Source organism: Eurosta solidaginis, chromosome 1 (genome assembly GCF_040869045.1).
Source record: "Eurosta solidaginis isolate ZX-2024a chromosome 1, ASM4086904v1, whole genome shotgun sequence".
In the NCBI taxonomy this organism is placed as follows: Eukaryota; Metazoa; Arthropoda; class Insecta; order Diptera; family Tephritidae; genus Eurosta; species Eurosta solidaginis.
This window is the reverse complement of record NC_090319.1, coordinates 370,675,151-370,699,045: the sequence shown is the minus strand read 5'-3', so window position 1 is coordinate 370,699,045 and position 23,895 is coordinate 370,675,151. Positions and strand designations below refer to the sequence as shown.

The following is a 23,895-nucleotide window of genomic DNA, read 5'->3' as shown; positions in this document are numbered from 1 at the left end:
AAAAACCAAATTCTATGTGTGTGTGTCTGTTCGTTATGGAAACGTATTTCCCAGACTTCAATCATCACCAAATTTTGGTTATAGGTTCCTTCGTTCAACGGGAAGGTTTTAGGCTAAAAGTAATTTCGATATATAAAAGGGGCGTGGCACCTCCCATACAAATGGAATCTTTGGTACTGCATAACTTTGAAGGTATACATGCCAGAACATTCAAATTCAGTAAGGAGTTATATGAGGTCAATCCCTAACACCACCAAGAAAATGTGGAATTAGGAAAAGGGGGCGTGGCACCTCCCATACAAATGGAATATATCATACTGCATATCTGTAGTAATGGTAAGATAATGAAAATTGGTAAGGAGCTATATGACGTTAAGTCCTACACCTACAGTAAAATGTGGAATTGGGAAAAAAGGGGCGTGCCACCTTACCTACAAATGGAATTTTTCAGAACCATGGCTGCAGCACAAACTTAGGTTATTTTAATACCTAAAGTTTGACTGCATTGTTGAGTTTGGCTGTTATTCCTTTTGGACGTTTACTAATCTGACGCAGTTAAAAAAATGTGTTAGCTTCAGTCTATCTACATCTTCTATAAAAATCAAATTCTGTATGTGTGTGTTTATGTGTTCCATATGGAAACATATTTCCCATACTTCAATCATCCCCAATTTGGGCTTCGATCAAGACGAAGGTTTTTCATATTTCAGAATGAAGAATATTAAATTAAATTTTTTTTTGCTATGCGAACGAGCAATTTAGCTCCCAAAAATGATCATGTTAACAAAATCAATGATCGTATTCAAAACCAAATTCCTGGTGAAGTGACGAAATATAAATCGATCGACACAGTTACAGATGAAGATCAAATTGTGAATTATCCAATTGAATTTCTAAACTCTTTAGAACCACCAATCATTTTTTTTACTGGCACGTGTAGAGATATGGAAAAATTTAAGTTCAAAGAACTTTTAATACCGACATACCTGAACATGTTGTAATTTTGTAAATTCATAAGGTCCTTTGTTGGTTGATGAAGCTTTAATTTTTATATTTGCTTCCGGATTCATGACGTCTGTTATATCGGCAACATCTTCCTTGTGTCGTGCATGTGAAACTTCGGATGCCAATGACTTGGCCTTATCGACCGTTTTGCGTACCGTCGAACCGAGAAAACGTTTAAAACGTGCTGTTTTCTTTTTCAAGCGGCTACCATCTTCTGTCTCGCATTCCTCTTCATCGGGTGGTTGCCCCTCACTACTTGGTGGTATGCCAATTATACTCTCCTCATCTGATTCTTTCGGATTCACCTCAAGGTGTGAGGTGAGTTTTAGTATATGTAACGAGAGTGGATTCCATCCTTCGGGCACTGGTGGTGAGCGCACCTCAGACAATGTCATATTTTCGCCAGTATCTAAATTTTTGACAGGGACCTGTTTAAGTATTTCGAAATCGGTTAATTGCTTGCCCGAACTAGTGCGTGTACGCACATAGATATTCATTTGCTTGAGCACGTCCTCATCGCCAGCCGATTTGCGGCGCTCCTTGTCACTGCTGGAGCGGTAAACTAGTGAAGGATATCTGTAGAAAGTTAAAAAAATAACATGAATAAAATTTCATTGAAATACTAATTAATTATTGGCAAATACAACAAGATTCAACTGCAAATAGTAAAATGACGCGTTTTGTAAGCAATCCAAATGAACTTTAGCATAAACTATTTGTTTAAGACGCTTTTGAATTAGAATAGAAATGTGTATGTTAGTATAGCTTTACAAAAAAAGATGCGCTTAGGCAAGTTTGAGGGAAATAAAAATTGTAGTAAATACTTATATAAAAATGTGCTCAATATGTACATATATAAAATTGGTAAGTAAATGCATTTGAAACTACATATTTTTTACAAAAAAAATTGTTATTTGAACACTAACTTGTTTTGCAAATGCCACGGCCCCTTCAATGAGGTCAGTTTGTGTATTATGAATATGTCAAAAGGGTTGCTGTAAATATTTGAAAATTTACTAAAGTTCATTTAAACTGAATAAATTAAACGGTAATAACACTGTACAATAATGTTGCAATAATGTCTCTAAATGGGCGATTATGGATGGTCTTAATTACATTAAAGTACATCCAGCCTTAACCAGATGGATCGTCTGCATATTAAATTTCAGGAAGATTACATCACAATGGGGATTGTAAGAGGCCACGAAATCAGAGGGCAGGGCACGCCGGAAGGAGGGGTGCTATCACCTCTGCTGTGGACGCTGGTCATCAACCAACTGCTCAGGCGATTTGATGAGGGACCCGAAAAACTTACGGCTTACGTAGATGACGTTGCAATTGTCATAAGTGGAAAGTGCCTTCCAACGATTAGCTCTTTGATGGATCGGGCGCTTCGTGACATTCATACCTGGGTATCAAATGTCGGGTTGAAAGTCGACGCGGATAAGACTGATATGGTCTTGTTTACAAAAAGGTACAAGGTCCAAATTGGATCAGACCTAAGTTAGGAGGGGTGACCTTACAGGAGAAACCTTGCACAAAGTATCTAGGAATTATCCTAGAGAGTAAGATGTCATGGAAGCTCAACGTGGAGGCGAGGGTGAAGAAGGCTTCAACGGCACATTATGGATGTAAAAAAAATGCTGGGATACGTGGGGCTTATCGCCCTCTCTTTCTCATTGGGTTTTTACAGCGATTGTAAGCCCTATCCTATACTATGGAGTTCTTGTTTGGTGGAAAGCCACACAAAAAGCAACCTACCTCAAAAAATTAGAGGGGGTATGCAGACTATCAATGCTTAGCATTACGGGAGCCCTGAAAACAACCCCCACATCTGCACTGTATGCCGTTCTGCACATTGCACCTGTAGACCTGGTAGCAAAGAACATAGCGCTAACAACTGCAATCAGGCTCGGTGCCTCGGGGCAGCTTAAGCGCCGACCATACGGCCATAGTAGTATAGCGTCATCAATCACAAGACGAACAGACTATCTAGTTCCCTATCTGCGCTTGTAGGGCGATCTTAAGGCCACAATAGAGGTGGACGGCTGGCGCAAGGGTGCTCAAATGGCGGACGAGGCGATACATGTGTACACAGAAGGTTCCAAGGTAGTGGAAGGAGTGGGGTCTGCGGTGTACTGTGTTGATCTGGAAATAAACAGATCCTAAAGGCTGTCGGATTACTGTAGCGTTTTCCAAGCGGAAATAGTGGCCGTAACCAAAGCAGTAGAAACCCTGGAAGAAAATAGCCCAAGCTGCAATCGTGTTAACTTTTATATTGACAGTCAAGCAGCAATTAAGGCAATAATCTCGCATACCACAGCATCTAAATGCGTGTTAGAGTGTAAGCAGTCCCTGGAGAGAATCGGGACAGGGAGAAGCATACATCTATATTGGGTTCCAGGGCATATGGGAATAGATGGGAATGAAAAAGCGGACGAACTAGCTAAAAAGGGCGCATCCCTTGAAGCTTGCTCCGTGGACGTCCCAATTAGACTGGGCGAAATTAAGCGAAGGCGAGAGGTGCACATGACCGACCAAGCAGGAAAGGCGTGGGTTCAAGCGCGGGGCTGTAAAGTGTCCAAGATTATGTGCAGGCCTTACAACCTTAGACTAACAAAGTTGCTTCTATCATTAAAAAGAGAGGACTGTAGATTCATGACGGGCATTCTGACTGGACACTACCTTCTGGCGTCACATGCCTTTAAATTAGGCTTGGTCAGTGATAGCAGATGTAGGAAGTGTGGGCTGGAGGAGGAAACGATCGAGCACGTTCTGTGCTCTTGCCCTGCGCTTGCCAGGCTAAGACTCCAGCTATTAGGAGTGATACAGCTGTCAGATCTAGAAGCAGCAAGTGGCTTAAATTCTAGGAAGCTTCTGGTATTTGCCAAGAGGACGGAGTTATTTTATAACATAGGTCCTGGTTTTTGATAGGGGTTTTCAGTTTGGTCGTTAAAACAAACTTCTGGTAACACTACGGAGTTATTCAGTCTATGTGAGATCCTCATGGACCGGCCAGTTCAACCTAACCTAACCTTACACTGTACAACACCCGGCTGGGTATTGAACCAAACCAAATTTTTTAAGAACTGGATACGCAAATAAGTAATTCCACGTTTTTCGAAACTCCATATTAAACCCTTCTTAAACCGGTTTTTAAATTATTTTATTCCAAAAATTAAACAATGAAAATGTAGGCGTTCTGGACGATCTTCCTTTTCATATTCTACCCTTGAAATGAAAAACAGTCTGCAATTAAAACAAGTGAGGAAGGCTAAGTACATACATACTCAGCAGAGAGATTTGGAGACAAAATAAGGGAAAATCACCATGTAGGAAAATGAACCAAGGGTAACCCTGGAATATGTTTATATGACAGGGGTATCAAATGGAAGGTATTAAAGAGTATTTTAGAAGGGAGTGGGCCGTGGTTCTACAGGTGGACGCCTTTTCGAGATATCGCCATAAAAGTGGACCAGGGGTGACTCCATAATGTGTTTGTACGATATGAGTATTAAATTAAGGGTATTAATGAGGGTTTTAAAAGGGAGTGTCCCTTGGTTGTATATGTGAAGGCGTTTTCGAGATATCGACCAAAATGTGGACTAGGGTGACCCAGAGCATCATCTGTCGGGTACCGCTAATTTATTTATATATGTAATACCGCGAACGGTATTCCTGCCATGATTCCAAGGGCTTTTGATTTCGCCCTGCAGAACTTTTTCATTTTCTTCTACTTAATATGGTAGGTGTCACACCCATTTTACAAAGTTTTTTCCAAAGTTATATTTTGGGTCAAAAAACCAATCCAATCACCATGTTTCATCCCTTTTTTCGTATTTGGTATAGAATTATCGCAATTTTTTCATTTTTCGAAATTTTCGACATCGAAAAAGTGGGCGTGGTCATAGTCGGATTTCGCCCATTTTTAATACCAAGATAAAGTGAGTTCAGATAAGTACGTGAACTAAGTTTAGTACAGATAAATCGATTTTTGCTCAAGTTATCGTGTTAACGGCCGACCGGAAGGACAGACGGTCGACTATGTATAAAAACTGAGTGTGGCTTCAACCGATTTTGCCCATTTTCACAGAAAACAGTTATCGTCATAGAAGCTATACCCTTGCTAAATTTCAAAAGGATTGGTAAATTTTTGTTCGACGTATGGCATTAAAAGTATTCTAGACAGATTAAAAAAGTGCTGAGCCACCCCCATTTTGAAGCTTCCTTTTATTTTTGTATTTTGTGCACCATATCATTACTGGAATTGAATGTTGACATAATTTACATATTACTGTAAAGATATTAAATTTTTTGTTAAAATTAGACTTAAAAACGTTTTTTTTTAAAGTGGGTGTGTTTGTCATCCGATTTTTCTAATTTTTATTTAGCATACATATTGTAATATGAGTAACGTTCCTGCCAAATTTCATCATGATATCTTCAACGACTGCCAAATTACAGCTTGCAAAACTTTTAAATTAAAAGTGGGCGGTGCCACGCCCATTGTCCAAAATTTTACTAATTTTCTATTCTGCGTCCTAAGGTCAACCTACCTACGAAGTTTCATCGCTTTATCCACCTTTGGTAATGAATTAATGCATTTTTTCGGTTTTTCGAAATTTTCGATATCGAAAAAGTGGGTGTGGTTATAGTCCGATCTCGTTCATTTTAAATAGCGATCTGAGATGAGTGCCCTGGAACTTACATACCAAATTTCATTAAGATACCTCAAAATTTACTCAAGTTATCGTGTTTACGGATGGACGGACGGACGGATATGGCTAAATGAATTTCTTTTTTCGCCCAGATCATTTTGATATATAGAAGTCTATATCTATCGTGATTAGTTTATGCCGTTACGGATTACCGTCTGCTCAGCTGAGTATAAAAAGAGGAAGTCAAATTTCAAACTTCGAAAAAACTGGGAAATTTATTTTTTGCTTATGGCTCAATCTCTTTAAAAAAAATGGTTTTGTCCATTACCCAGCACTGCACTGTATTATAGAGATGTAACAAAAGTAGAGTTTTCTTCACATATACATAAAGCCTCTAGCTGCTCATTAATTACCCAACTAGTGGGAAAAGGGATAGCTGGTTCCGAAAAATAAAAAAAGCGACAAAACCTTTTTAAGCCGAATGCGTGTGGTCGCGGAAGCAGAAAAAATATAAAAGCATATCCGAAAACTAGCTAGAGGACGAACTATACCCAGCTGTCTGCAGAATTATTTCTTACCTTGTTCCACTACCCAAACTATTTGAACCAGTGCCAGCTAAAATTGGACGTGCACCATCATCCATTAGAATTTGTTCAATGCGCTTGATCTCATCCTGTGTTGGCCCTTCAGCTTTATTGCAAGCCTCATCACGTGGCTTAACGACACAACCACCTTGCGTAGCTTTATATAGATTGAGACCTTGTGTCGGATCTATTGAACTGTAAATAAAGCCCGCGGCATAACTTATTTTTGATTATATATTACTTGTATATATATTTAGTTATATCATTTACTCACAAGTATCTTACGCGCCCAGGTGCTGAATTACTTTTGGCTGAGTTTGACGGACTCGGTTTCGAGTAAACCGATGTCGAACTATTGCCTAATGAATGCGACATTCGATTTATTGAACTACCAACTGTAGCAGTAGTCACGGGGCGTGTGTTGCATGTAGAAGTTTGCGCTAACGATGCAATAGATGCCGACACCCCACCAGGTGAGGAAGAGGTTGTAGTCATCGAGGGTCCCATTGGCACATTTGCTATGCCCAAAGTTAATGCATTCATACCAATACTAAGAGTTCGACCGACACCAACAACTGGCATATGTAACGTCGTACTGCCCATTGTGGCAGTAGCTATAGGAACGCCAATACCACCACTTGCCGCATTCGCACTTGCCACAGAACTGGTCTCTTTCCATGAACGTTCAATTTCTTCAGCAATATCATCGCGTAACTTCTGCTGTACATCAAGCACACTTTTCACAGAACGTGTATCACTATCCGTATCTTCGGCAGTATCATGGGAACCAGACATATTCATCGCTTCATTCATACTAAATTGATCTGATGATGAGCTAGTAGATTTGCGTGATTTTTTCTTTCGCCTCGGTGGCGCTATGGGTCCACTGGAAGTAATGGAATCAGTTGTTTTCGAATGCGCCAGCTTGGTGCTAGCGATTACATCAGGCTCTTGCAATATAATCTTATTTTCAGGCATTGCCGTTGGTGTAGCTGTCGCAGCAGCAGCAGTTGCTGCAGCGCCAATTGTATTTGTAGAATTTTGACTATGATGCGAAGGTGATGACGACGGTGTTGTACTATGATGATGATGTTTCATAGAGACACGCGAGGCTGTGGTAGCACGTGAAGCCATTGCAGCGGCAGCAGCACCAGCAGCAGCTGCCACATTGTGCTGTTCAACTAACGTTGCCAAATTTTTGGCGTTTGTTGAGGCCATTAAAGCGAGGTTTTGTTGTAGTTGTTGTTGCTGCTGCAAATGTTGCAAATATAATTGCTGCTGTTGTTGTTGCTGCTGTTGATGTTGCTGTTGCTGTTGCAATTGATGGGAATTCGCAGATGAGGCCGATTGAGCCGCCAGCGATTCACGATCAACGCTCAAAGCTGTGATGAAAAGAAAATATGTAAGTACAATAAAAATTTTATGTCAATATTAGTATCCTTAATATTTATATTAATAGTCTAGAACAGGGGTCGACTTCTAATACGCGCACAACGCGTATTGATCTCGACAACAAAAATCCGAAGGCGGAAATAAAAATATTATCTCGTTCTAAAGATATTAACGGAAAACCTAAAAATGACCCCGGGTCCCTCCGAAACCGTGGGTGGTATCCATGGTATTTTTGCTGTAAGGCGTTGGCGGTCCACCAATTGGGTGGGATCGAAATTAAATGCGTGCAAAATCCCTTGGACAAAAATTTTTTTCAGTGCACAACAACTTATCTCCGGACAGAGATACAATTTTTCTTTCCCCTCTTCGTATTATTGTTTTCGAGGTCAATACGCGTCTCTTAACACCGTCTCGACCCCCGTTCTAGACTTTTGCCATATTTACCAGATGGATCAACATTTCCTGCCAAAATTCGTCCAACACGTCCCAACGAAGTCATACTCTGTATACTCATTGTGTCATTCTCGATAACTTTGAAGGGATGCGTAGTGCGATTTGTGAAAACACCATCAGTCGAGCTATTCTGTAGGTATTATTTGAATGAATATATAATATTGATAATATATTGTTAAAATCAGAGTTAAGTAAATATTTATGTAAATATATATTGGGTATTCCATCCCATTTCGACCAATTTTGAACCCGACCCCTTTAGAATTGGCTGAAAGTTTTTCTTCTTTTTCTAGCTTACGAAAGACGTTTTTCAGAATTTTTTCATCCAACTCAAAAAAAGTTATGAATTTTAAAAAAAACACCGTTTTTGTTTTCAAAATGCTATAACTTTTTCAAAAATTGACCGTTTGGGATCTTTTTTTTTAAATTTGTTTTTAAATGTACTTTTCGGAAAAAATACAAAAAAATTTTTAAGTTTTTTTTTTTCAATTAAATAAAAAAAAAAAAAATAATCGGCCCACTCCGGGATTAGTGGGGATGATTGCAGAATTGATTGAAGTTTTTTATGAGCAAAAAAAAATGGCGAAATTCGAAAAATCTCGAAAAACTGAAAAATTACAAACAAAAAAAAATTAAAAAATTTTTTTGTACATATAAAAACAAATTTAAAAAAAAAAAAAAAGATTCCAGTTGTAGCATTTTGAAAACAAAAACGGTGTTTTTTTAAAAATTCATAACTTTTTTTTGAGTTGGATGAAAAAACTTTTAAAAATTCTGAAAAACGTCTTTCGTAAGCTAGAAAAAGAAGAAAAACTTTCAGCCAATTCTAAAGGGGTCGGGTTCAAAATTGGTCAAAATGGGATGGAATACCCCATATGTACTACAATTTACATTACTCTGTAATTGTAAAAATTAATCTATTTTTTTAGTCCACACAAAAATAATTGATTACCATTTTTATTCCTTCTTTTATTTGCGAACGTTATAACGATCGATTACACTGTTTAACACTCGGCTGGGTATTAAACCAACCATTTTTTTTAAAGAGATTGTTACATAAGAAAAAAAGCCGTTTCCTGTTTTTTGAAGTTTGCCTCCAAAACATACATACTGGCCTTCGATATGCGAAATTCGACCATAAGTAGGGATATAATAAAACGAGTGCTGAGTGAGTTGTATCCATAGTTTGCCAAAAAATACTGTGACGAATATTAGGATCACTAAGCTGCTACTGAATAAAGGCACAACGACAATAAAGCAGCCACACTTATGTAGAAGGCGACGAAGAGATATCTCAACTCGCACATACTAATATGTAGTCATCAGCCGAAGTAGTTACTTACACATACACACGCATATGGCTATAAACTACAATTATACACGTATTAAGCTGGTAACCAAGCATGAGCTACAAGAGTTCTAGAAGGTGAAACATCTAGACCTTTGGAGAAATATGCGGACGAAGCAACGAAGAGTATAAAAGTAGCGCAAGCTGAGTAATCAGTAATCAGTTTGATTTAAACACGCTATCAGTTGTGAAGTGAAGTATATCCCAGCGGTCCAAGTTTGATTAATTTGCGAGACTTTCGCAAAATGCTCAGAAGTGAGCTCATATGTGAACAAAAGAAGATGGAAACTTTATTTTTATCGCAAAAAATCTGTAAACAAGCTCCTACGCGAACAAAGAGCGATAGAGAATTTATTTACCACATATCACTCGCTTAATGAAAAGAACGATGCTTATTTTTGTTGCGCAAAACACTTTATTATGAGCATTGCAACATGTGTTTTGCGACAAAAACCAAAATGCAGAGAAAAAAACGGTTCATAATTTCGTATATAGCGTTATTTCTTATATCGATGCGCAGCGCAAATAAGAAATAAAACAAAGTAAAAGTAAATACTTGAGTGACGTGTTTGAAAAATTATTTAATATTTATTATTCGCAAATAAATACCGTGCAATGCGTAAGTATAAACTCCGCAAGTGTGCTTCAATATATTTAATATAGGGAAACACAACGGGAAACGGAAGAACTGAAAAATTCGCTCATCCTATTCCTTGTGAGCATATTGCAATATCCTATTTGATACTTATATGTGACCCGGCTTATGAAAAGGTGGCTTATAACTCAAAAAGGAAATTTCGAGAAACAGCTGTTAAAGATAAACAATGCATTTCTTTAGTTTCTTAGTAGTTTTTCTTTTGCATTATGAACAGTCATGCCCAAAAGGCAAAACACAAACCAGTTTCTGACCGATATTTTGGCTCCATTGCCATCGAAAAAAATGCTATCAAAAAAATCTGAGGATGCTTCACCAGCCACCAAAGTGGCATCGAAGGAACCAAAGGCTTCGTCGTCTTTCATTTCTGCTCTTCTTTTTCTACTTCTTTAGTACACTTCTAAGCAAGTTAGGACTTTCTAGTTTTCACCACGTGAAAGAGCGTTTCAGCGTGCAATTACTGGCATATGCTGATGACATTGATATTGTCACGAATTTGCTGCTCTGCAAAGTTCGAATCACTAAACTGTTGAATAAATAACTCCAATTTGTAATAATGCAAAATGGCCTTTATTAAAGTACTTCACAATAACAAACTGTGCAACGAATAGCTTGCTTAATAACCACACTGATTGATAGCTCAATGAAACTCTACTATTCAAAATAACACTGCTATTGCTCGCTAGATATCGTCTTAATCATACTGCTTGACAACTCAAATCAAACTGAAATTACTTTCTACTCGCTTGTGCCGCTTTTATAGTTCACGCTGCATACATCTAGGCTCTTCTATTTCCAGAACTTACCAACTATTTCGAGTGTTTATAGTTCTCATATAGTTTCTACTTGTTTACAATTTTCTACTTTTCAGCGTCTCTCAGATATATGTGAGTTTGTAGTTTACAGTCTCTCGCACACACATAGGCGTATAAGTAAATGCATCTGTGTGTGACATATCTCGGCTGCCTTATATACATGATTTGATTATTGACGTAAACACCACTTAGCATCGCCTTAGTGATGGTATAGCTTAATGATGCTAATATCCGTGACACTGCCCTCCACCTAGGTCTGATCGGGACGATCAAATCTCTGGATCTAAACGCTGCTAAGCTCTCCAAATGAACCACCCTTCTATTTCGTGGTTTCCCAATTGTTTGTATGCGATAGATGGCATCACTGATCCTTTTTACAACTTTGTACGGGCCTTCCCAACTGTACCAAAATTTGGAAGGAACACCTTTCCGCCGGCGAGGCTTGTACAACAGTACCAAATCTCCCTCCAAGAAACCCTCCGAATTATTCTTGTTGTCGTACCTGTATTTCATCTTACTACTCATTATCCTGGATCGTTCCCTCGCACTCTGTTGCTTGGCCAATGAAGAACTACTTCGCAGAGCTTGATCTTGACGAATTGACTTTGCATAATCAGTATCGTTCCGACGCTTCACAACACTAGTGTGCCTTGGCTTGAAACCACCCTTGCATTCTTTTTTCGTTTTAGTACGTCCGTTAGGGCTTTTCAGTGCCCTACCAACATCTGAAGCAAACTCCTGCAATGTCTCATTTGCTTTTTGGTAGCGGTTTTGCAACTCAATTTGGAATATCTGTTTTCTATGCTCGCTTCCATAACGTCGTTCAACAGCAGCCATCAATGCTTCATAATTGTTCCGCTCTCCTTCGGGAATCGTCTGTAGGATTTCGGCTGCTGGCCCTTTCAATGCCACGAACAGAGCTGCAACTTTATCTTCAGCATTCCATTGGTTCACTGCTGCGGTCTTCTCAAACTGTAGCTTAAAGACCTGAAAAGGAACAGAACCGTCAAAGGATGGTGTCTTTACCTTTGGATTACTCGTTGAAACTGCTAGGCGATTTAGTTGCAACTGCTCGACACGTCCTCTCAAAGCATCCACCTCGGCCTCGATTTTTTCTTCAAACTGTACAATTTTTGTATCTTGCGCCTCCAACTTCGAGGAAATTCGTCCTTCTTGCTCTTCCAGTTGAGCAGAGATCTGCGATGATATCTGTGCTGAAATTTGCGCCGACATTTCGGATATCCGTGTTTCTTGTGCTTCTATCTTCGATGTTATTTCTGACGACATTTCTGCAATATGTGTCTCCTGTGATTCCATCTTGGATGCCATATATGTTTTCTGTTCTTCCAGTTAAGTTTCCATCTTGGATGTTATACGTGTCTCCTGTGATTCCAGTTGAGATGCCATTGTCGATGTTTGAGCAGATATTGCAGCCAAAATCATGTTCAAGTCTGTGCTCGTAACTGTCTGCGTAACTGTCTCTTCCATTTTTGTTGTTTCCTCGCCATCAAGATGAAAGTCATACTCTTCCACGTCAATTCCTTCTACTTCCATTGCCTCTCGTAGCCGTGCCTGAAGTTCAAGTTTAACGCCGCTTGTATTCAATCCACGGCTCTCCAACTCCCTTTTCAGTTGCTGGATCTTCAATTCACTGAACTTTGCCATGTCCTTGTTGTCCTCTGGAATTTATTCAACAATTCCTCTTCTGACACCAATTGTAACGAATTTGCTGCAAATCCTCTTATTTGCAATCCATCGGCCTAAACACCCGCGCTGTTAGTTCTGCTTACTCCAAACTGGAAAAAGAAGCGGTAAAGATGGGTTTGATGGTGAATGAGGACAAAACGAAGTACCTGCTGTCATCCAGCAAAGGGTCAGCGCATACGCGCCTTGGCAACCACGCTACTGTTGGCAGCCATAATTTCGAAATAGTAAAAGACTTCGTTTATTTGGGAACCAGCATCAACACTAGCAACAACATCAGCACTGAAATCCAGCGAAGAATCAATCTTGCCAATAAATGCTACTTTGGACTAGGTAGGCAATTGAAAAGTAAAGTCCTCTCTCGGCGAACGAAAATCATACTCTACAAGTCACTTATCGTACCCGTCCTGCTATATGGGGCAGAAGCATGGACCATGACAACAGCAGATGAAGCGTCTTTGGGAGTGTTCGAGAGAAAAGTTCTTCGAAAGATTTATGGACCTCTACGCGTTGGCGATGGCGAGTACCGAAGAAGATTTAATGATGAGCTGTACGAGCTATACGCAGACATCAACATAGTCCAGCGAATTAAAACGCAGCGGCTGCGCTGGCTAGGCCATGTTATGCGAATGAAAGATGATGCTCCGGCCAAGAAAGTGTTTCTATCGGAACCCGCCTATGGAAGCAGAGGTAGAGGGCGGCCCCCACTCCGTTGGAAGGACCAGGTGGAAAACGATTTAAACTCCCTTAGTGTGACTAATTTGCGCCGGTTGGCGGAGCGAAGGAGCGACTGGCGCGCCTTGTTGGACGGCCATAACCGTTTAGATGGTTAAGCGCCAATTAAGTAAGTAAGAAAGAGCGTTTCAAAAACTATCGAAACCAGAAAAAAGTGGAAATTTTTTTTGAGTCAAAAGCCACCTTTTCATAGACCGGGTCACCTATAATATTGTTTCCGACTCTGGAAAACATTTTTTCAGTATGTAATTTGAGTCGAAAATGTATCAGATGAAATATTTTATCCGACTACGCAGAAGTATCAAAAAAAGTATATAAAAAATATTGCTTAATATTCGCTAGCTTTATTTGTTGCAACTATAGTAAACAATACTATCACTGCCACAAACTGAACGACATATGAATCATATTGCTATCGTTTTCAGATGCGTTTGCGAGAGTTTTATTCGGTGAAATATCGTAAATCGCTCATATGGGGTATCATTTGTGAGCATTTGATCCGCTGGGTAATTGTGAAGTATAATTGTACTACCCCCAAAGTAGTCTAATAAAGACCATTTTGCAATACAGAATACTGGAGTGATTTATTCAACAGTTTAGCGATTCGAACGATAGCAGAAGGTTTCAAATAAGCGGAATTTCCCTAAATTCGTTACAATACTCTGGTATTTCGTACCAAGAACTGAGTAAAGTATCGATACTTTTCCCCGATACTTTTCAAAGTGCCGATGGTCTACAGTTTCAAGTGCAACAAAGTAAGGTCCACCATAACTTGGGAAAATGAATTTAGATATCAGCCGTATTTTTTAACTGTATATACGACTGCATTCGCGTGAAAAAAATGCTTATCATCGCTTAGAAAATGTTTAGGGGAGACCCATCTAGCGCCAATTATTGAATACTCGCGCAGTGGTTGCCACAAAAAGAGTTGTTCTGAATAGTGCAGACACATATCGCTGTGGGTCATAGTGTATAACCTATAGCTGCATCGGTTGCGATGAATAGTGGACTCATACACTTTTCGGTCATAGAAGTGGAGAATAGTGTAGAGATAAAATGGAGAGACACATTTCAGTTGCAACTGAGTATAATGCTTCCTGAAGTTTAGCAGTATTAATTTTCTGCGCAACAATTTAATAAGTGTAGATAAAGTTACACACTAAGCAGTCCACATAAAGTTTAAGTACATATGTGTATACATGAAAAATACAGCTATGTTCACCAAATCTGCTACACGAGCCTATCCGAGCTCAAGATGTCGTCGGCGATGCGGTGAAAGCTGCTTACCAAGGTGAATCCATACCAGGTTGGTGTCAAAGCGAATTCAACCAATTCGCCGTGCAGAAGAATGTTAAGCCAAAAGAAAATTTTAATTGATTTCGATTAACTGACATATTAAAGTATACGGCACTGTATGAAAAATAATCACGAAGAAGCAATCAGCTGTTGGAATAACAACACGTGGTACTGAATTCGCCTTGCTACTTACTCTACTTTTCACTCAAAACGACTTTTTTATAATGGTGGAATGAGAGACGATTTTTTGCACAAGGTGGTAAAAAAATGTATGTGTTTAGTGTCCAGAACCACTAAACATTTCTAAAAACAAAACCTGATAGATTATTCAACCAAGGCGAATTCAGTACCAGGTGTTGTTATCTCAACTTCTTCTTCTTGATTATTTTCCATACAACAAGATGTTAGTTAATCGAAATAATCACAAATTTTATTTTGGTTTGACATTCTGCTGCACGTCGAATTGGATTGAATTTGCTTTGCCACCACGTGGTATAGATTCGCCTTGTCTACTGGTCTATGAAACAGAAAAATTGTCGGCAATAATTTTCTCTCATGTCATGTTTCTGAAAAAAAGACAATTATCGCAATTATTACTTCTTTGAAATAGGCCCCTGAGCTAAGATAACTTTAGGAGCATCTGTGAAAATTTTTCGTCTATTACTTAGTCAGCAAAACTTTACAAAGCCAATGTTAAGTCACGCTGCTTTGTACATAATTTGCTCCTAAATAAATGAACTTAAAAGGTAATCAAGTGCTTTGCTGTGGATTAAAGAAATGAATAACTTGGTAATTTGTAATTATAACTAACCATTCTTGAGTTATAAATTATAGACTATGAAAAATAATTATATTTCTGATTTGGAATAGAAAGGGTAATTAATTAAAATTAATAAATATCGAGTTGGTGAATAATTTTGTATATACATTAGACTGGGTCGATTTATTAACCGATATCGCGCCATCGATTTTTCGATAGGATTTGGGCTCAGGAAAAAAGTTCCACAACGCACACCCAAAAAAAGAATTCTCGAGCCTGCGAAATTTCATTTTTTTGACTTTTCTTCGACTTTGATTTTGAAGGGTTTTTTTATGACCTACTAGAAAATTTTTCATTTGATTGTAATTTTTGTTTTCAGTTTTGTTTTTAGCGGACATTTTTGGGTCGTACAGGGTATACATATGAAAATTTTTTAGTAGGTCATGAAAAAACCCTTAAAAATCAATGTGGAAAAAAGTCAAAAAATTGAAATTTCGGAGGCTCAAAAATTACTTTTTTCGGTATGGGTAGAGGAACTTTTTTTCCTGAACGCAAATCCTGTCGAAAAATCCTTGGCGCGATATCGGTTAACTTTCGTTCATACAAATCGACCCACCCTAATATACATATATATGTATATCATTGTTCTATTACATTTATAGTGCGCATATGCAAGGATTTTGAAGGATCGTAAAAAATACATAAATTACATTAAAATAAAAAATTGTAACTGAGAGAATACCTGAGAATCAGGTGTGAGTGTGTTTCCAGGATTATCGTCTTCATCATTTTGCATGCATTGACGCAACTCGTGAAAGCGCTGCCTACCAAACTACAAAGCGTTTTTGGTTTAATGTTGATATTTTTTGTTTGTTTTTTAGAGGAGGATATGAAGAGAGAGGATATGAAGATAAAGAAAGAAATTTTAAATAAATAATTAACTCAAACAATAAACAAATAATACAAATTACTTAAAATTGCGATGCTCATTATTGACTAATGCCTGGTTTTTCAGTGCGAGTTTAAACTCTTGTTCCACTTTGTTCTACAACATAAAATTTTGCTGCTCATCTCAGCTTAATCGACCGATGTGGAAGGGGTAAAACTCTAGACAACTTTAACTGGAGTTTAAACTCGCTCTGAAAACCCCGACCTAAAACATAAATACATGAATCTATTACCAATATAAGTTCATATGCACGTAAGCAAACACATATAAACACTTTTCACACTTTTTTAATCACAATGGATCGGATTAATGACATATGTGAACAAGCGGCATACACCACTCGTCAGATCCATAACTCATTACAATTTTTAGAAATAGGCTAACAGTTGCACAGTTATCGTTTGTGTGAAAATGGTTTTCAGTCACTGATTGTAACACATAATACGGGCCTAGAGCATCACGTTTTTCGGCAAAGTTGGGGCAGCTGTGGTAGCGTTGCGCGTTCGTTGAATGTAGCTTTGCCAATCTATTGATTATCACCAGGGCAACCCAAAATATGCAATGACTCGTAACTATTAAACCAATCAAATATGCATACATTTCACAAAGAAATATGAAGTCTGAGCTATACTTTATATGGCATATTTTCACATATTTTACCATAAATGTATAGTTCTGCATATTTTGCAAAAACAAAATTGTATTTGCTGTTTATTTCTAGCAGCCATAGCTAAAATACAAGTTTAAGTAATGCAACAAAAAAAGTTTCAAAGTGTATGAAAAAGTATTTAGTATATTCAATTTTTATTCGCTGAAGCCAACGAAAGTTTTTAGCCTCTTTGACAAAAACAGGACTCAGCCGATGATTTTTCACTTAGGCGACTGGTCCTATCGTCCATGGCGAACAATTATCTTAAGCGCTTTGGGAGTCTGAGGTCTATACTCACATACGCCCTAACTAAAAAAAAAAATAAACAACATAAAAAGAAGTCTAGTTCGGTTAGTGCAAACCATCAAAGCAAGTGAATAAGCGACGCGGAAATGCTTTCTTTAGAATATTTCACGTTCTTGAAGACGAAACCAGTTTATCCAAATTTATATGCTGTGTTTGTTAACTTCAAAAATATGACATTTGCCGCCATTTACAAAAGTTTTATCGATTTACAATAGCGTGATTCCTCTTAGTCTACCCGGTACTTTCAAAATATTAAAGCATATTTCACGACTTATAAGGACCTTAAATGCATATTTTTAGGGAAAAATTTTGATTTAATGGCATTTTATTAGCCGCTAAAATCAGTATTTTTTGCATATTTTGGGTTGCCCTAACTATCACTAACAATGCCACATAAAAGTTTTCGTATTGCAACACATTATCAGCTCGCGTGCAAGCAAAATACTAAAAATTAGGGTATCTTTGTAGCAATACTGCTGTAATTATTTGGCGTCTCGATCGAACACTCCCGTTATATGTATGAATGTTGCTTATAGCAAAATTGTTTTTCGAAATGTTTTCAATTGAAGTTCTGGTTTTAATGAAAAACCGTTGAGCTTAAATTGGAATGAAATATTTTAAATCAACGATGCACACACAATGGCGCATAGTCATAGTCAAAATAAAAAAAGGTTTTAAATTGTACGAGTTAATCGGGGATTGCCCATATTGCTTTATTTAAATGTATGAAAACATTCATTTGAAGCAATTTTTTAATTTTATAATTTATTTAATAATTTGGGAAAAATTTAAACAAAGTGACATCAGGACGTACAAGGCGACAGCTGTTTCGATTATACCTTGTAAATCTCTTCAAAGCCTTTTCTCCCGGGAGTGGGATTTGAACCCGCACTCCTACGATAGTTGAAAGTGTTACAAACGCATTCAGCCACGTCATGCCTTAGTTGTTGTAAAGTTTTTCCCAATTGCCTTCTCTGCATATTTAATCTTTTACACACTGCATACTTCGTATGTAATTATGTTTTAAAGTTATGCTTAGTGGTAAGACGGTTTTCAAAGAAACTTGGTATTGTTGCTGTTTTTGCTCTATTTATAGAACTAGAACGAATTAACCAATTTTGTCTATTTGTATGAGTTAATCGGGGATTGCCCGTATTGCTTTAAATGTATGAAAACATTTATTTGAAGCAATTTTTTAATTTTATAATTTATTTAATAATTTGGGGAAAAGGTTTTAAATTTAGTTGCAGCTTTTTGGCATTTTCTATGCGCTATCTGTCAAAAAAGCTGCAACTAAATATAAAACCTATTTTATTTTGACTTTGACTATGCGCTTGTTACTTTAAACTTATGATGTTGTTTGGCTGGACGAATTTTTTTAACAAATTTCATGGACTAAATATTTCTTTTATTCATCTATAAGGCAGACGAGTTTTCAGAGAATTTTTAATGACAGAAATACACTCGAAGTGTTTGCCAAATCGCTGCCGAGGTGCGACCCCGCTTAGAAAAACTTGTTTTCTAATTGAAATTAGCCGTATTTTTTCACTCGCGTATACATTTACGTTTGGCCGTAAAAAAACCGCTTATCCTCGCTTAGATAGTGCTTAGGAGACCCATCTAGCGGCAGTGGTTAAATAACTAGCTACAGCACAGGGTGTACCGAAAAGCGGAGACACAACCCTCTGATAGCCATACCCTATGGCTGAATCAGTTGTGATGAATTGTGGACACACATAAAATAAATAGAATTAGTGTAGAGGGTGAAACATAGACACATATTTCAGTTACATCTGAGTATAATGCGTATTGAAATTTAGTAGGACAAATTTTTTGCGCAGCAATTTAAGAGGTGTATTTAAAGATTGTCGCTTAGCAGTCCATATAAAGTTTAAGCGTAAACGTATATAGAAGTAAAAAAAACACAGCTATTGTTTCTAAATTTTTGATGTTGGCTTGCCCCATATGTGTAATAATTCTATATTGCTAATACAGGGTACACCCACAAACAGCAGAGTGCCGATATATTGCTGTTTAAATGTTTTTGTTTTTGTATTCAATAATCGAATGTACCTAAATTTAAATTTTTCCTTGTCTCACTTAGCTGCTACAATCACAAAAATTTTGTAGGCTGTGAACTGCATCCGGATTTTTCAACTATCCGGATAAACCGGATATTCGAATAACCGGATACCTAAGCAAAAATTCCAGCTATGCGGATATCCGGACTCATAAATGGAAAATCCGGATATCCGTATATCCGTATGTCCGGATACTGGAATATAAAAGTTGAATATCTGCATATCAGAATTGAACGAAGCAAACATCGAAAAATTATTCACAAAATATGTTTGTAGATTATTATAAAATAAGAACAGTGCCATTTGTTTATATTGTGAAAAAAACGCTACAAAACAAAGGATCGACATCAAGTCTATGGAGCCACTATCGGTTTTTCGCAAATGCTGTTCGGGGTTTGAGCCCTGACATAACCAATCGTCCATGCAGTGCACATACACTTCAATTGAGTGTTAATTTAGGAATGAAACTACCGGAATGTTGTGGAGTCATCCAAACTGGTGATGAGTTTCAGTCATGCAAGTAAACGCACATATGCTCTCGAGATACATTTAATACAAACTGAAAATTAACAAACTAATCCAAAGTTGTCCAACTAGATTGAATTCAGTTCCTTTTAATTTGGAAAGAGTTAAAGAGCTCAGATCTTCTATTGTTGCAGTAATTGCTGATCGTTCAATTTTCAACAACAAGACCCCTCAAAATATCGCAATTTCGGACAGCGACTGGAATGCAGTTGATGTTCTAATAAATTTACTTACCCCTTTCGAAATTGTGCAAATGTGCTTAGCAGTGACAGCGAGATTACAATTTGTAAAGTGAAACTTATCATTCCTAAAATTATTAATAAACATCTGAAATTTAAAAACACTGATACGAGGATGGCAAAAACATTCAAAGAAAACGTAGCTGCAGACTTGAGAATACGTTTTTCTTTTGAAGACATTGAAGATCCATCTCTAGAAAATATCAGTATTGCACATATGGCGAGTTGTCTTCATCCGAGGTTCAAACAGTTGAAGCACGTTAAGACCGATGATTTTCGTAACAAAATAAAATGCATGTGGAAAAAATGGCAGTAAAATGGGTACTGCTGATAAGAATGCCCAAGAAGATGCTCCGGAAAACAGCGATCTCACGGCCATGGATATACTCCTAAATGATAATGACAGAAACACAAGGGAGGAAGACGAGTTTCAGCGCTACTTATTCGAAGAACAAATAAACCACAATCTCAGTGCCACCAATTGGTGGCAAAACCATGAAAAAATATATCCAAATCTGTCGAAAATCGAAATAAAAGATATCTTGCGGTACCTGCCACTTCAACAGCTTCAGAAAGTGTATTTTCAAGTGCTGGAAATGTAGTTCGTCCCACACGAAATTGTTTGAGTAGGGAAATGATATCGGCACTTGTTTTCTTACACCACAGCAAGAAGAAAATACGAATTTATTGTTATTAATGTTAAATAAATATATACGGTGCATCAATTTGTTGCTTTCACTCGATATCCCAAAATACGGTTATTAACCGGATCTTCGTAAATCCGGATAGTTTCACAAACGAATATTAACCGGATATCAATGCCGTTCGGATTTTATCCGTGTCAATGGATATCCGTATGGATATCCGGATATTCGAATATGCGGATAGTCCCAGCCCTACTGTCTTGTTTTGATTTCGAATTCAAAACTCATTGCGAGCAACATATACATACATATGGCTTGCCCGGAAATTGAATTGAATTGCTTTAGTTAAAAGGCATGCCAATCAAGATCAAACTTTTCTTCCCTACTTATAAAACATGTAAATCTATGAATAAAAAGAACTTATTCCTTTTTCGAACTAAATAGGCAATAAATTGTACCAATACTTTGGCCAAGGTTGTACACATTCTTTTCACCTGTAAATATAAGCTTTACGACCCTAAATGTGTATATCTTATCTACAAAAGTGCAACAAAATCAAAAACCTTCGTCGCTTAACTAATCAGACTCCTATATGTATAAACTTAAGTGTTCAACAGGGCTTTGGCGCTTATGCAGTTTGGCCATAAGGTTTGGTTTCGGCTAAAAAATTGCCCCAACATCCGCACACATTTTTAGATAATCTTATCACAGCCTATACTTTTGATATTTAAAAGTCCTTTGCAATATATTTAATTCTTGTATAGAAAATAAAGTCCTCTCCCGACGAACAAAAATAACGCTCTACAATCGCTCGTCATGCCTATCCTGATGTATGGTGTAAAAACCTCCACTGAGTTGCGAGAGGCAGGTGGAGAAAGACTTGACCTCCGCTGGTGCTCTCAATTGGCGTCGGCTAACAGAGAAACGGCCAAAATCGTTTAGGTGGTACAGCGCCAATAAATGATGGTGATGGTATGTAAATTAGTTAGGATGACTCCACAAATTATGTTTTTGTAGAGCGTACTTATAAAGTCTGGTATGTTGTCCGTCGGGACAATACCAAAGTCACGAATGTGCCATTTTTGGTTAAACGAAATATAATATATGTCAAATTTTGCAAAGCCAAAACGAATGTGCATTTTTTTTTGAAAAAAATTAAAAAAATTTACATTTTTCAATTAACATTACTTAGTGGTTTACAAAAGTAAACCTTCCAATAGTGGTTGAAATATACAAAATCAAATCTCTATTAATTAAATCTCTATTTTTAACAATGTCTTCAAGGTTTGAAACGCGTTTTTCACAAAACATCAAATATGCACAATCGTAAATTTGGCACTGGACCGACGTTATGAAATTTTCTGTCTGAGATGGTCGGGCTAGTACATTGATAGTGCATCTATATCCGGGAAAGGACCATCAGCATTGATAACACTTCCAAAACCTTCGGGGAGCGTTCTTATCGCTACAATAGCCATCATCCGGTGGCAAAAGCCTGAGCCAGATAAATAATTTTGCATGCAAATGCTACAACAACGATTTGAGCCAGATAAATCCAGATAGAAGTCTGGTTCAATTTGTGAGCCAGATAATTATTTAATTACTTGTCTTTAGTTTGGCAACGCTGCCTTTAATAAACCTACTTTTTCAAAAATAGATGTCGCTGCTTAGCCGTTCGCCGTATGAGTTAAATGAAAAACAGCGGCGACATCTGCCTATCACATTTCACGTGTGCGAAAATATCACATCTGTTTCTCAAGTCACTCAATGATCCAGAGCATTCCCGTGAGAATTGAGCGTGAGCCGGAGCTGTAAAACTCCCTAGATGACGGCAAATAACTGTTGAGATATCACTGTTACTGCAAATCCTCTTATTTGCAACCTCCTGATAAGTTCGAATCACTAAACTGTTGAATAAATAACACCACTATTCAGTAATGCAAAATGGTCTTTATTAAAGTACTTCACAATAAATAACTCCACTATTGCTCTACAGATAGCGTGCTTAATCAAAACTGACTGTAGCGCCTCTTCTATTGCTGCCTTTTACACTCTTTGATTTCCTCGTTGCATCTTCTAGGCGCTTCTGTTCTAGAATCTACTAGTTGGTTATCTGTTATAATTACAACTACAGATGTACGTGTATAGCTCTCATATGCGCGTGTGTTTGTGAGCGACACTTCCACAATTATAATTGCATATCTCAGATAAGATATCTGCATGTGTTTGTGCGTTGCTTCTCCGCTGCGTGTACGTACATATGTGTAGACCTAATGATTGATTCGTTTATGTAGATACATAATGATTGATTTATGGATGTACATACGAATCACTCTTAGCATCGGCTTAAAGATGACAGTACCCCTTAGTGTTGCTAATATTCGTAACAATATATATGACACAGCAGGTTTTTGCGCTGTTAGTGCAGTTAGGTGGTCTAGTTGAGTGATCCGTTTTTCTTTTCTACAATTTTAATAAAAGCGTTCCGTAAAAGCGAACTTTGTATCCAACTGAATCCTGTTACTTTTTATTTGGCTAAATTAACCGATACAATATTGGAAATCTTCGGATTAATTCAACAGGTTATGGGCCCAGGAAATTTGTCCAATAAGCTTCAACAATAAAAAAAAGAAATTTAGCCACCTCAAGAATAAATTGCAACAACCACAGTCGTCTTGTCATAGCCTATTGGTCAAGTATTCAGAATGGATTCATTCGACGACAGAAAAGACGAGGACAATTTCACAGGCCACATTTTAAGAAGTTCTTCTAATTATCGTTTATGGAAATTTCAAGTTGTAGCCTACATGAAAGCACGTGCATTAACTGATAATATAGAAGGCAGAGCGCCAGCCACAACTGCAGCTCAAGAAGTGAAGAATACTTTTGAGCGAAACGAGGGAAAAGCGATGAATGCTATTATCCAGTCGTTGGATGCTGAGCATGGAAATCTTGTTTTAACATGTAAAACTTCGAAAGAAATGATTGAAAAGCTCGGAAGCATTTATGAAAAGAATTCCGATATCCGAGCAATGACTTTATACGAAGAATTTTTTACTGTGAAAATGCGAGATGATGAATCGGTAGGAGGTTATAT

At 37.6% G+C, this 23,895-nt stretch overlaps 1 protein-coding gene across 5 annotated transcripts in view; it reads right to left on the bottom strand.

Annotated features, from left to right (window-relative positions):
• Window positions 1-23,895, bottom strand: part of LOC137238231 (uncharacterized) — a 50,222-nt gene that overhangs the window by 4,254 nt on the left and 22,073 nt on the right. The window contains exons 3-9 of one of the 5 annotated variants that reach the window (XM_067762997.1): window positions 16,148-16,237; window positions 8,084-8,222; window positions 7,533-7,629; window positions 6,522-7,484; window positions 6,242-6,466; window positions 1,932-2,000; window positions 987-1,581 (exon numbers count right to left, since the gene is read on the bottom strand). In XM_067762997.1, coding sequence (XP_067619098.1) covers window positions 987-1,581; window positions 1,932-2,000; window positions 6,242-6,466; window positions 6,522-7,484; window positions 7,533-7,629; window positions 8,084-8,222; window positions 16,148-16,237 — 2,178 coding nt within the window. Of the gene's footprint in view, window positions 1-986; window positions 1,582-1,931; window positions 2,001-6,241; window positions 6,467-6,521; window positions 7,630-8,083; window positions 8,223-16,147; window positions 16,238-23,895 lie in introns of all 5 variants that reach the window. The other 4 variants (XM_067762995.1, XM_067762996.1, XM_067762998.1 and 1 more) reach the window with 4 other exon arrangements.